This window comes from Athene cunicularia, assembly GCF_003259725.1.
Source record: "Athene cunicularia isolate RWA chromosome 5 unlocalized genomic scaffold, athCun1 chr5_part1, whole genome shotgun sequence".
Classification (NCBI taxonomy): domain Eukaryota; kingdom Metazoa; phylum Chordata; class Aves; order Strigiformes; family Strigidae; genus Athene; species Athene cunicularia.
The window spans coordinates 26,072,181-26,087,377 of NW_020799101.1; the positions used below are offsets into that span (position 1 = coordinate 26,072,181).

At 40.1% G+C, this 15,197-nt stretch overlaps 1 protein-coding gene across 1 annotated transcript in view; it reads right to left on the bottom strand.

Moving 5' to 3' along the window:
• Positions 1-233: 233 nt before the first annotated feature.
• ZNF410 (zinc finger protein 410) overlaps positions 234-15,197 on the bottom strand; it is an 18,110-nt gene continuing 3,146 nt past the window's right edge. The window contains exons 2-9 of the mRNA XM_026849423.1: positions 9,005-9,140; positions 8,472-8,705; positions 8,034-8,225; positions 6,431-6,590; positions 5,432-5,613; positions 2,629-2,718; positions 1,447-1,572; positions 234-874 (exon numbers count right to left, since the gene is read on the bottom strand). Coding sequence (XP_026705224.1) covers positions 690-874; positions 1,447-1,572; positions 2,629-2,718; positions 5,432-5,613; positions 6,431-6,590; positions 8,034-8,225; positions 8,472-8,705; positions 9,005-9,140 — 1,305 coding nt within the window. The 3' untranslated portion in view covers positions 234-689. The remainder of the gene's footprint in view (positions 875-1,446; positions 1,573-2,628; positions 2,719-5,431; positions 5,614-6,430; positions 6,591-8,033; positions 8,226-8,471; positions 8,706-9,004; positions 9,141-15,197) is intronic.

The window sequence follows — 15,197 nt, forward strand, 5'->3', positions numbered from 1 at the left end:
CATTCAGCTAGGGAGCAATATAAACTCAAAGCATTCTCTTTGCATTTATAGCTGTTATAGATGCATAGTATCTTAGCAAAACTCTTCATTCTTAATAATGCCAATTCTGAAGAAAGTCTTTAACAAAAACACAAAATGATCTGCATGGTAGACTGTTTTGAAGAGCTTGATATACCAAACAAATTTTGGAGGAAAAAGTGACTGGGGAAAGCAGGAAAAGAACACAGCAAATATAATGAAATGATATCAAGTAGTATGTTTATTTCAGATAGTAAGTCAGGTTCTGACAGTGAGATGTATTAGAATATAGTCTCTGAAAGTAAAGGATGGAAAAGGCAGGCCTGTTGCTCAAGATACTGAATGTTTGTACAGTGCCTAGCACAATGAGGTCCTGGTCCTTAACTGGTGCTCCTAGGTGCTCCAGCAAAACAAACACTTAGGCTTTAGGAGAATGGACTCTGCATAAACAGTTTTGAAATGGCGTTCCACAACAAGGGCTAAATAACACCTAAGCAGCAGACTTCAACTTTTAAGTTCTGCAAGACAGAAACTTGGTCCAGGAGGTCTTCTCCAACTCCAGTTTTATGATTCATTCTCCATCTACCCACCTGCTCTGTGCACTGTTAAAGCAATGTTCACTCATCCCACTGCAACATGGTGAGCCTCTAGGAGGAATAATCGATCCCACTTCAGTCACCACATATAAGAGGGCGGAAAAAAGAGCAGCTGGTCTCACCCTCCTCTACTCCAATAATAGATTCAGTGTCTGGCAGGTGCAGAGACTCAACACCAAGGCTGGGTTGAGAGTTCATGGAGATGAGATTCTTACTATGCACTGTAGATTCTTCCAGCAAACTGCTGCCCATCAGTGACTCTATTTGGAAAAAAAAAAAAAAAAAAGGATAAAACAAAATTCTCATGATGTAATGATACTGCAATATAAGATACAATCGTTGCCCCACTTCAAGTCACACCAACTTCTTCCCTAGACACCTACTCTATCCATTTCTACTCTTTGGGCATCCGGCACTCCAATGGATGGTAAGCCCTTTAGTTATTGTTTTGAGTCTCAGAATGGTGGGATCTCATGCAGACTTGGTTTCTCTTTAAATAATTCATACTGCATAAAAACCCCAGGTTGCTTACAACAAAAATACATAATGAAGAACACAAATTCCATGTAAAAAAAAGATCCTAGATTCATGTTAATTTTGAAAACAATAAACCTATCTGCTCCTTGACGACAATACAGAAATACACCTTTGTCTTCTGTCCTAGAAAAGGGGAGGGTGAGCAATCCATCCTCATCTCCAAGAAGAACAGGATTTTATTCCTTACTGGCTCATGGTCTTGTATTTTCAGGACAAATATCTTCCCTTCTCTTTTGACTATCCATTAACTCTTTCCTGCACTTCTCCCCCACAGACAGTGCCCTCTCTTCCTTACCTGGCTGTTCTCGCTCTCTGCTGCCAGCTGTTCCAATTCGGGAGTGGTGTTTCCTCATATGCACATTTCTACTACCACTCTGGGAAAATGTCTTCCCACAAATTTGGCACTGATGGGGTTTCACTCCTTGAAGTAGAAGAGGGAAAAAATATCCCAAGAATTACCACACTGAGAAGAAAGACCTCATCAATCAAGAAGCCAATAATACTGGTTTGAAATGGCTGTTGGCGCCACCGGTGCTAATTATCAGTGACAAACAAATAAGAAATATTCCTGTTTCCTGGAGAGCAATAAGCTTCCAGAACAGAAGAGTTTTAGATATCCCTATTGCTAGCTGTTGGAAAATTCAAGTCTGAAGAGTAACAAAGTCTTCAAGTCTGATTTATGAGAGGGAACAAGTTATTTGTAATCTCTTAGTGACATGGAAATATTTGATGTCCCATACCTAGAATAAAATGACCAAAAGCAAGGAAGCTATTTCCTGCCATCACACAAATTTCAGCATCTGGCTTACATAACTGAGCAGAGACTGGATAATGACTTGTCACTGTGAATGGATTTCCCTTTTACAGAGCTGTCTATCATTTTCACTGTACAACAAGTATGTTGTCCACACATGTGAGATCAATAGCTTGAAGCCAAGGACGCAGGAAAGAAAAGGTGTGGAGAACTCGAATAGTCCCAAAAGTTACTCCCCCAGTAAAATCTCCCCTTCCCCAAATATGCCATATTCATCATGTGCTGATGATATTTAAGATAGATCAAAACAGAAGGCAGAAGCATTAAAACACTTGTGAAATACATTTCCATCTAATGCTTTGTCCAATTACAAGTATGCAATATTAAAAAATAAAGGAAAACCCCACCTATGTCAGAAACCCCCTCATGAGAGAGTTCAGATTTGAATGGCTTTGATATATAGAGGTGCTAGATTCTCCCTTTTAAATAACAAGATGGCAGCTATGAAATAGATATCCAACTTCATAACATTTTAAAAACAATTTTTAAAATGGCATTTGAATTTAGAAACAAGCAACAGAAAAGATTAAAGCATACAGGCTACAGGCACCACAAAGGAATTTGTGAAACCCTGTGACCAGAAGTCCTGTAGAAACCAAATTAAATTCTACAATAAAGATCTTTTCTTAGATAGGTCACAGAATGTCAGATGAAGACTCCTACCTGAGTGGACAACCAAATGTTTCCGAAGGCTGGAGTATTCAGCAAAGGAGCGACCGCATCCCTGTGCCTCACACAGAAAGGGTTTTTCACCTACAAGGGAAAAGTAAGTTCTTAGATTCTGGGATCACAACTTGACCTGATTGTCCAAGTTCCTGAGAACAGCCTCAAGATCTCTACCCCATTCTCCCTTTTGGCTTTACACACAACAAAGTTCAATGGAAATTATCTATATGCTTCCTAAGACTCTTAAAGCATTCTCTTAATCGGCTTTCAAGAAGAAACACCAGCATTCTTTCTGAAATCATTTCACTGAAGGCAAACCAAGGGTCCACTATTTCTAAATAGATCTCCCAAGTATATAAATACCAGAGTAATATTAAAGAACCTGGACTATGATATATCTTCTACATGCAGTTCTTAACAACCAGCTCTCTGCTCCACACACTCCCAGGATCCTGTTCCCTTTCTGCCTCTCAGTGCCAAAAATCCCATTAACTTTACTTTGCTTCATATCAGATTCTATACTTTATTTCAGATCAGGCTGAACTTGCCAAAATCCTGTGAGAGATGTGTCAGTCATTTATATTCATGTGTGGAGGAACAGTAATTAAAGGCATGATTTTTTTCTCATAGGCTGAAATTTGTTGTTTTTATATATCTCCACAGCTACTTTTGTACTTGTCTAAATGAAGATAAATTGGGAGGTGACTAGACTAATGCAATGAAATATAATTAATCTGCTCTAAACACACTCTTAATAAGGCCTTAATAAAACCAGAGGTAACTTTTGCCTGAAACATCCCACTAAAGAACTCAATATACCATGTTTAACGCTATGATTTCAAGTCTTTAACTAGACTACTGTATCAGAGTAACAGCAAGTCCTCAGGAGATTAAGCAAGCTATTTTAGCTAATTTATTGTCTAACATATACATAGTTCTTTCAGAGTAAACTTGTTTTTAAAGCTGTTTCTACTGTGATTTTGCCTTTAGAAGTCCTCGCCCTACAGTTCATTGCTCAGCTTCTTATCTACTACAGCATTCAACAGATCTGAGCAAAAAGGATCAACACAGCATGTTGTGATTGGTGTTACAAAGCTGAAATACGTAACAATCTCAAACACTGATTGTACCTTATGGCTTGTTATAAATATTTAAAACTGGGAAGAAGGAAGAAAAACTACCATTGACAAAAATAATAGTAAACAATTCTATCTATAAGAAACCCTAGATCTATTTATACCTGCAGTTTTATAACACCTTTGGTTTGATCAAACTCTTAATTGCATATCATCAATTTGCAGTTAAGAAAGTTATTATTTACTCCTCCAGATGCTACTACTCTGTTGGTTGCAGAACACTCTACCATAGTGGATTGTGCATGGGCCTATTTATCTGTATCTTGGCTGGGAGCTTTAAGTGCAAAAGAAAACTGCAAAAATTATGGCTGCTGTTACTACACATTCAAAATTTTATTATTGGTATATATAATGCTTAACTACATCCCAACATCTGCCCCCAAACCGTGTGTTCTAGCTAGACTGGAAATTCTTTAAAATAGCAACCTTTTTCCATGTGTAGCTACAAACTACATACCATACGGTAGTGTTTAAGTAAGGCAGAAGGCACAAACAGCTGCTGGCAGCCCACATAATCTGCAATTTCATTTTACTAGAGAGGCCTTGTGCTCTCACAGTTGTCAAGGTTATTTTGAAATGTTAATTAACTGTAATGTGATGCTACATTCCTAGGCCATCAGGGAATCTCTACCAATATTCTGAGAGGCTTGAACTGGGCCATTTGTTTAAGTGGTGTGATAACCAACCCTGAGGCTTAAAAACCCAAACAAACCCACCAGAATATTCACTACAAACTTTGCTAACTATTAAATTGCTGATCATTTCAGCAGCAACTTATGTGCCTCTCTTAAACCACCTTCTAGGATAAAAACACCTAAAGCATTTTATGTAGTTGTCAAGACTTTGGCTGGTACACCAACTTCTAAAAATATTGACAAGGCAGGATGAAATTCTCCAGAGGAGACATCATATACAAACCATGTATAAAATACAGCACTATGAAAGAAAGGTTCTTGTTTTAATATAAAAAGCTGAGCATGAGTTAAGAATACATAGGCTTCGGCATATGGTAACATCCTGAATTGGCATTAGCACAGAGCTGTTTGCATGCTAAAATGCTGTATTCTAATTATTGCCCTTTTCTACTAGACTTTGCTGCTAAATTTTTGCAACTCATTCCACTGCACTCCTCATTTCCCTAAATTCCCAAATGTAGTCATTCTACAAGAAACATAGTTAGATTTAGCCAGATGTCAGTACAGCTACAACTGTGTCCACCAGGACTCCACACCAGAGAAATATCTAAGCTATTGTGCCTTTCAGGAATTTAAAATAGCTTCTTTATAAAAAACAATTACAGCAGTTGTGTTCACTAACTATTCCCTTGGGAACAGTTCAGTCTGCCCAAAAGAACCCACAACCCTCCCTCCATCAAACAACTTGAGGGGAGAAGGGAATCTTCAGAGCATGGGCCTGAGCAGAGGACAGCATCATCATATAGTATGTGAAGGGTGAAACCTGTGTGAAATTGTACAGGGAGGGGGTAAGCAGTTGATTAATGTGACCTATCAATCAACGTGAATTGATAGAAAAGGGACATTAATGAAGGGCTGAGATAAACAACATAATATTCTCAAAAGTTTGAGGACAGAGGAGGATGTGGTTTATTCCTCAGTAAAGACCCCACCTCTGCAGACCACAAATAGGTGAGATCTAAAACACACCAGTGTGAATTCGTAGGTGGTTCTTCAGATTTCCAGCTGTCGTGAACTGTTTCCCGCAGCCCAGCTCTGTGCACACAAAGGGTTTTTCACCATTATGAGTTCTCATGTGCACCTTCAGCCTCTGCAAGACATAGAAACTTTTTCCACAGCCTTCTGCTGGGCAGGTGAAGGAGCGGTCATTCCTGGAAAGCAACAAAATAACTGTTTCATTACCAGCCACTGCAATGTACTTTTCATGAACACTTGACCTCTTTTTTTGATTAAATAAAAAGCAAAAACATTTAAACCAAAATTAATTATATCAGAAAACGGAGAGACTCAACAGAAGTGAGTGACCTAAATTAGTCCTAAGGAACCAGAGTCTGGGTGGTCCACTGGAATAATCTGTTCAGCTAATATCTTTTCATCTTATTACCCTGCCTATTCCCTACCCAGAATGATTTAGTAAAGCAGATTATATAGGAATGTTGTGGAATTTCAGTCACTGGAGGATCAAAAACGACTGTATGTGTACACATAACATATGCAATTACTGCTGGCCTTGTCTCAGGGCAAGATGATGGGCTCATGTCTGTTGGGAGTCCTTCACGGTTTTTAAGCTTCTCATCCACAACTTACCTTACAGACTGCCAATTTCTTACGTAAAAAGATCAGGGTTGTTTGTTAGAGCAAGCAACTTTGTTCAAGGATATATAAAAATATGATAGCATGCTACAAGTTCTAATGTTCACTATACCACAGAAACGATAGTGATGGTCTTTACTGACCACCTGTTACAATACAAATATTCTAAACCAAACACTAACAAGGACCTGCAAAAATAGCCTAAATCTGGTCAAAGTGTTTCAACATAAATGACCAAGAGCAAGTAACAGGCCTAGTACTTCTAAGAGCAATACCAGGTTTTCACAGCTTATCGAAGTCAAAAACTAGCATTATCCCCAATACTGAGCAGTTTTTCAAAGTCATGACTTTGAAACATAGCTTTATTCTGCTCACCGGTGTGTTTTCAGATGATACTTGAAGTGAGCTGGCCACACAAATGTCCGATCACAGCCCTCAACTGTGCATTTCAGCTTCCTTTCCACGCGAGATAAATGAGGAATTGGGCTAGAGTCTTTCGGCTGCCCATCTCCTGAGCACAGATGAACATTTTCACCTGGAAGAAAAAGCCCACCAAAATCTAAAGATACAGATCACTATGTGTCAAATTTAATAGATAAAACCAGCATCATATATGATACAGGACTGTAAAGCAGTGAGGTGGTTTGACCTTGGTTAAATCCAGGTACCCACCAAGTCACTCTATCACTTTGCCCCCCTTTCCCCTTGTTTTCACAACAGGGCAAAAAGGAGAAAGAAAATAAGGTAGACCAGCCCTTGGGGGTAGGAAAAAAAAGCAGTTTTAATATAAGCAAAGCAAAGCAAAGCAAAGATCTGTGCGCAGAAGCCAAAAAAAAAAACCAAAACAGATTTATTCTCTACTTCCCATGAAGAGGCGATGTCGGGCCTTCTCAGGAAGCAGGGCTCCAATACACGTAGTAGTTGCCTCAGAGGACCAAGGGTGACCCCAACCCCTTCCTCCTTTCTCCCAGCTTTATACTTGAGCAGACATCATATGGTCTGGAATATCCCTTTGGTCAGTTCAGGTCAGCTGTCCTGGTTGTGTCCCCTCCCAAGATCTTGCCCACCCTGTCCCACTGCGGGGGGGAAAACATCAGAAGGAGCCTTGGTGCCATGTAAGCACTGCTCAGCAGCAGCCACAACACCAGGGTGCTACCAACACCCTACCAGCTCCCAACATAAAACACAGCACCATGAGGGCTGCTATAGGGGAAACCAATTCCAGCTCAGCCAGACCCAGTACAAGCAGGTATGCGCCTGGCTACTAATAGCTTACCATGTCCTACGTGCTGCTGCTGCCTAGCCCATAACAGGGATTAGACACAAACTGGCAAACCTTACCAAGCCCATAAACTATTCCCAACAACCTAGCTGTATCAGATCAGCTGCTACCAGATGAGGCTTACCACAAGAAGAATAGAAAGCCAATACATCAAAAACTGTAAAAATTATCAACATTAACCAACCAATTTTAAGTATCAGCCAGAATAACTCTTTTTAAAAACATCTTAGCTAAAAAAACCCAGATATTGCATTTATTTGCAATTATTAAAATAATTAAGTCACAAAGCATGTGACTAAATCCAATTATGTATTCTCCAGAAAGCTGAGCTCCAAACCCAGTGGAGCTAAGAAGAAAGTATGAATTACAGTATGCATTAAAAACAGACACTTCAATGTGAAAATGAAAGTTGAAATACAGGCAGCTGCAGTCAAAAAGAAGATACTCTTTACATGTACCAGAGAACAGGCAGACTACAATGGAACTGCTGGCTCCACTAAAGTTTATTCCTTGAGAAAAGCCTATATATTCTGCAAAAAAAATACATGGTTGTTTTGTGTAATTCTGTCACTGATGATCTGAAGATGTCAGAACAGATCAAAAGCAAGAGAAAGTGAAAGAGAGAGGAAACCAGCTGAAACTAGGGGCCTTCTATGGAACATTCAACTTTTGTGACAGAATCAGGGGATTTCCTACCGTTATTGCTTGCTTTGGCATTCTTGGCAAGCTGTGCCCGAGTGGCAGCAATTAAACTGTCATGGGCCAATTCTTGCACTCGTAGGAACCACGGGGTACTGCTGTCTGTGCTATCATGAGAGAGAAAGTCATTCCCAGAATCTTCTGCTTCATCTTGAACAAACACCAAGTGCTCTGCTGGAGACCCCAGCCCTAGAAAAGAAGACAACTTCATGAAACAGAAGGATAATGTAACAGAGGGAAATTTTTGATTTTTTGCTGACCTCAGCATTGTAGAAAGCTGTTGATGGTTAAATGCTCCTGAAATACCCAGTAATGCCCAGCAAATTTCATGGTCTTTCCCCTTCAGAAGCAGCAGGGACAGAGTTGTTACTCATATCTCCTGCATTCTGCTGTCTGAGACATACCTAGCCAGATGACAAAGAGAAGGAGAATCACCTGCTCTTGTTAGGTTGAGAAGAATAAATGAAGTGCTGTCACTGGGCTGGAGGTCTTGCAATAAACTGGAAGTCTCTGGAGTTGACAGAAGTTCAGATGGTTTCTGTACATTCTGTGCCCTTGTTTCCTCTCCATCAGGGCCCACATTTACCTGGAGACTTCTCAAGACAGCAGATGAAGAAACATCTTTGGAAGAATTGGTGTGACTTGGAGAAGCGAGATCTCTTTCATCATCTAGCGAAGAAAGTGCAACCAAAGTAAATAAAAGTATAAATACACTGTGACTAAAAGATACCTATGAAGTTATTTTTCTAGGTAAAAAAAAAATCAGAACTTGAGAGAGATTGGAGGAAGAAGGAATCTTCTATAACTAGTCAGACTTCACTGTTAAATGAGAAAAGTTTCAGTCAGCCTTCTGAACTTGTTCCTCCATGCCTGGAATGCCTTATCAGCAAGAGGCAGTGGCCGCAGTGGTGCAGTAAAGAGAGCTGTGTGAAGGACATGCTTGCTAAGGTATGCCGCATAGATTTTACCTGGCAACATGAGTCTGTTGCATTCTGAGGTCTCAGTAACAGGAAGGAGAGAAAGACAGGTGATGTCTTTTGGTTCGGATTCCACCAGCCCTTGCCCCAGTGGAATAGAAGTATTCTGAACAAACTGAACCAGCAGCTGAAAAAAGATACTGAAGATTAGGTCAAGAACAGCACAAATCACTTAAAAAGGTACTAAACCTATCCATTACCCCCTACTGTCTTGTAGCAGACACTGAATATAATCCCATGAATACACATAAAAGTAAACGGAAGCTTTTAAATTTACATTAATGGCAAAGGAGGAATTGTTTATCATCTCTGAAGTACCTATAAAAATTCTCATTTCTTTAACATATAATAAACAGCTCTGGATCATTGCAGACTACTCTGAAGGCTACTTAGGCTATATTCCTTTATAATTCATCCTTTACCAAGATGAATTTTACCAATATATGCCACGTTTTAAGGCATATATTCCTTTTTAATTCATCTTTTACCACTTGATACTTTACTACACTAACCTTCCAAGTAAATGTTTTCTATGCTCAGCCTTTGGTACAGGTATTTTTTTTTAAATCATTGTCAAAAATACTTAACTGAAAGAAAACTAGCCTTTTTAAAATAAAAAAGCCTAATAAAAAAGTCTAGTTGCAAAGATGCCTAGCTAATGGCTATTCAAAATAGGCAGATAATGATCAGAGGAACAAGGTTGGGATAACAAGGGGGAGAACACAGACAGCCTTATCCATTCAAATCAGCTATTCCTAAAACCATCAAAGATGGATAATTAAAGTCATTGTCCTTAGTGTAAAACCCACCCACTAAGGGGATTCAACAGAAGAAATCCTCTCCAGAATACTGTGCAAAACAAGGGGGACTATTGCACAAAGAGGTATAGGACTTCTACTGGGAAGCATTCCCTGGGGAATACTTTGGGACTGAACAAGAGATCTGGGGGATGGTACAGGACTTATGCATTGTTTAAGGGAAAGGCCAATGGCAGGAAACGGAAGGGGTCAAGGTGGATCAGGGCAGAACAAACAGAAAAATGGAGAGGGAAGGATAAAAGAGGTTCATTACATAAAAGCAGGAAGTTGGTCAATTCAGTTGTCTGGTGCAGTCTAACCATTGCAGTCCATCCTGTCTTCTTATTAAACACCATTCCTACCTCCCGTGTGATCCCTGTCTCTAGAGTGTGTGTAATATGCCAGTGAACTCCAAGCCAGGTTAGTTGCAAGCAGAATGAGAAGTGTGGGGAAAGATCCTGGAGAAACCCATGAAGGTTTTCTTTAGACAGCAACCCTTGGAAACAGAATCAGGCACTCAGCGTTGCCTGTGTTTATGTGGGTCAAGTGACAAGCGTCCTACCTATCTGTTTGGAACCAGTCACATCTGTACAGTGCACGTGTGTGTGCACATATTTGAAAATTGTACTAGACTAGACTAGACTAGTGGCTGGATCTAAGATCAGAAATAGGGAGCAGCCCTCATCCTGATGGGCCCAGGAAGTGAAAGATTGCCTGTGTCATTCAGTCCAGCAGATTTAGCCATCCTTAACATCAGTCAGATGTGGCAACACAAAAATTACTTCTGGCTAACTCCTAAAAATCTTGAGTTTCAAAAAAGGAACCTGACATTTGAAAAGGAATGGAAAGTCAGAGAAATGCCTTTCATCACCCCTGAAAGGCTTCCCATATTTGACCAAGTTCAAAGCAGCAAAGCATGCACCTGGTTCAGTCATTCTGTCCCCCTGAGAACATCAAGCTTTTGTCAGACTACTGGGTATATAATAATACTGGACTCCTCTTTACCTCCAAGGCACAGACACAGAAATAAGACTCTTTTTTCTGCTACCAGTGCCACAGCAGTCCATACTAAAATATTCTGATTTAACAAAGGAAGTGCTGCTGGGAGTTACGAGATAACATAGCCCAACATTTGCAATCGACTGAACTAATTCTTCTGTGAACGTCACAAGCTTTTTTAACAAACATGGTCTCAAATCCCTCCCTTATATGGAATTAGACTTCCTTCCAGAGACCAGAAAGACTGAAAAGGGTCAACTGTAACAGATCTAGACACATACTCCACACTTCAGAGAAAATGCCCCTCAAAAACCGTATGTAGGATCTATTTGTTTGGCTGTAAATTGTCAGACTTACTCCTATACTCACACTCTCAAAATATTTTGAAAAACAGATAAATATGGAAAATAACAACAGACCAAAAACTTAACCCTCAAGTCACTATTCCTTATCTCTAGTAAACTCCTTGACATAAAGATCCTGCATTCTGCTGCTGCCTAGCAAACAAATGTATGCAACAGACTTCCTTTATCTTTGGCATTTAAAAAAGACACTGTACAAGATAGTTATTCAAAAGCTACCACCCTCATTATGACACATTTTAGCATGCATTCATGCAAAGCCCAGATGGAGTTGTCTCTGCAGTGAGATGGTTCATCAGTGTCAAAAGAAACAGAGTAAAAAAGCATGATATGCCCATGGTATATTTGTGATTAAAACCTAACAGTCACTAATCATTTGATTCTTATTTTTCATGTTGCAATTGTCTTAGTACTTAATTTTCAGAACTACTGGCACCCAATTCCAAATTATTTCTATAGCAGATACCAGCCTTTGAGCTTCTCCTACATTAGGATGAAGTTCAATAAATAAAAGAAACTGCAGAGAAAACTTATTAGTTTGGGCTCAGATTTCTTCCTCTTATAAAAACTGGAAATACTGATGTTTCTTCAATTTTACCTCAAAGAGTTACCGCTGTCAGAGCCCTGAAGCCTTAATTGCCTTGAGTGGTCTCACCTGGACCCCCACCCACCCTCTGCTCAGTGGCTCTGTTTAAGCTCAGCCTGTGCTTTCTAGTCACTTCCTGAGCTGTGTTGTAAGTTTACCTGTCTCAAAGCCCTATCTCCTGGATAGACCACAGACTTTTACTGTATCAGAGTCTTCAGCCCCATCTCCTGCTACTCCTGACTGGCCTCTCTGGATAGACCCTGGATCTGCTTCATCCTTTACCTCATCCAGGGCTGTGGATAGAACATGTTCCCAGCACCATCTCTGCCTGCTATGCTCAGGTGCTGCAGTATTGTGCCCTGGTGTGTGATGACAGCCCCTGGGCTGGGATTACTTGTAGCTTCCAGCTCTCCCTCCTTTAGGAGCAGCCTGTCATTGCTGACAATTATGAAGGTAAAACTTAAGTCTTGAAGTCATATGCCACTTCAACTAGGCCACAAGCCAGACTGCAGTTTGAAAGGTTAGCATGTTTTCCTCTTAGATATATTGTAAGATTATTCAGAGGCCTCAGTCAGAAGATGGAACTATCTTTATATTGTCAAAAAAATGCATAGGCAATAAGAGACAGTCCCTCCCCCAAGGCCATGCATTCTAATTTAAGATTAAGAAATAGGAGAAAGAGGGGTAAAAAACCCAAGAGATTTAGGAATAATCAAGCCAGACAGCCAGAAGAAAGAAGTTTAGACTAAAAAACCATGAGCAGCAAGATGGCTCTAAATTACTGGATTCTTTTATTTAAATGCTGTTCATGACCCCTACTGCTGCCTACTCTGCTATGAAACACTTGTTTTATGGATTCTTTTTATAGAAAACCTGAGATAAAACTTTTCTCCTAAAGTAGGAAAGCTCTACTTTGAACCCTACACTTCCACACAGCAACATTAAGTCACTATGGAAAAGCAACCTGCAGCAGCCACAAACAGATGCTCAGAAGAAAACAGATGCTTTTAATTGCAAAGTAATAACAAGCTGGTACAGAGAATTAAAAGGGGGCAAAAGAAGCAGAAGTAAACAAAAGGACATGAAACATGCTTATTATTAAAATTTGGAATAAAAAAAAACCCAACCCTTCCCACAAACTAAAGCAAATCAATCACCAACTCTACATTAAATAATTCAGAGAAAATAAAAATTTTCATGTGACAGTTGTATCTTGACAGCTAAGTACTTCCATAAACCTTGTTTCCTGTTCAAAATCACTGAATACCTTTGATAACTACAGCAACTAGAATGTAGGGAAAAAAATCATTACAAATACTGTGTCATGCTTTCTTAAGTTTCTTTTAATTTGGTTTTGCAGCTGAAAGCAAATAGGAAATTGTAAGGGTATCTGGTAGTTAGCTAGTCAGCATAAAAACCAGCCTAGGAACAGGAGAGGTGATAAGTTAAATGTGCATATACACTAACAAACTGCAGATAAGAGAGAGTAACAAAGACCAGAACTCCTGGGACATTGATGGATGGGCCATTAGAGGAACGACTTGAATGTGACCTTGAAGAAATTCAACCAGAACTGTAAGAAATAGGAACAATGTTATCATGGATTACCAGAACTCATCTCACAGGCAAGAGCAAACTTCATATGGGATATGAGGGAAATTCTGGGACCAGGTAAAACTTATTAAGTTCTCTTAAGATGAGGAGACTCTGGGAATGTGAAAAACGTGGAAGGGGAAGGATCAGGGTGGATAGGAGGGGAATAGGGTGGGCAATAATACAGGTCAGCCACATGTTAGCAGGCTGCAGGTCAGTACACTGCTCTGCCTCATCACTGTAGTCTATCGGTCATCTTCTAAAATGTTGTTTGCTCCTATATAGCTGCTGAGGATGTTCATCTAGTTAGCCTCACGCTGGACTAAACTGTCCTCGTCTGGAAACCCAAGATCCTGGCAGAGACTGGATTAAAAAGCCCAGGGCCTGGAGGTAGTTCCTGGAAGGACTCAGGTTTGGCAGAGACTGGACAGATGCATGGCTGTTAGTATGCACATCAGCTGAGCAAGGGCACGTGTGTGATACATTACAAACTGCAAATTTCAAGCCTGGTTACCTGATGAGTAGGAGCAGGATTAGGCCATTTATGGTCTTTCTGTTCCATGTGAATGCCATTTGTGGTTGGGGGGGTGCCTGTAAAAGTAGCATCCTGCCATGTGTTAGTATTTTCAGGCACATGTCTGTACTGTCTACGTGTGCATGGGAGCATATTTGCAGTTCAGGCTCAGCCTCACTTCTGTGTGCACCTGGGAACAGTCCAGTGGTCTCTTGTCTGAAGGACCAGGAGGGGAGGAATCTCCTGGATGCTACAGTCCGTCAGATCTCATAACCACATAATATCTGGTATCACAAACGGGAGCCAGATGGGCTGTAATTACCGAGGTGGTGACTACAGAATCCCTATGTAAGGAGGGGACTGATCCTTCTCCAAATATGGCCGAAGTGCTAGAATTTGCAACCAAGCAGATGGAACATCTTGGGGCACCTGATTAGGAATAGTTAGGGAAACTGAATGCACAGAATATTAACAGAACACAAAAGAAACAATGAGGTGTGAGGTAGCCAAGATATATCCCTTGGAATTTGAAACAAATTTTGATATTAATTGCAAAAGGACATCCTCGACTTAAAGATTCAAATTTTATGGGCCAGACATGAGTCATACAGAGAGAATCTATAAGTCTTGGAGAGACAAAATGGGCAAAATTCAGCTGCATCTTGTTATGAAGATTTTTTTTTCTCTGCCATACTACCTTCTTGAATACACCCTCCTTTTACTCCTTCTGCTGAAACACCACATGACTGAAAATCCTGTAAGTAATGTAGACACTGTATGTACCAAAAATGTAAAATATTTCTTGGCCCTTGTCAGTAAACAAATAATTATCATCCCTGCTGGACAGGATGATCCCAGGGTCTATCACCACAAACAGGTCAGAATGCTTGTCTTGCCAAGAAGCTTAGATAATGACTCGAGGAGAAAAAGTCCCACATCAACAATAAATCTTTTTAAAGAACTGGAAAAACCTCCTAGAGATCTTTTTTTTTTTTTTTTTTTAAAAAAAAAAAAAAAAAAGCACAACAGAAAAATAAAAATATGGCCATCTGGGATGGATCGGGTTAGTTTGTGTCCCATAACAGACAACCTTCATCAGATGATTCAAAAGCCAAGGAGTGTCAGGCAGCTGCTTTGAGGTGGGGGTGGCTGGGAGGGACAGGGGAGGAAGGTTCTCTAGTACTAATGTTCAGGTCTATCCTCCACTGGACAGCTGGGGAGCTAGACTAGACTCCCAGAGCAGCAGGGACCATGTTTTTTTATCCATACCGTTTCTGTTCTAAATTTAACCAGTGAACCGGTACAAAATAAAGAGATCAAAAGAACATTTAGC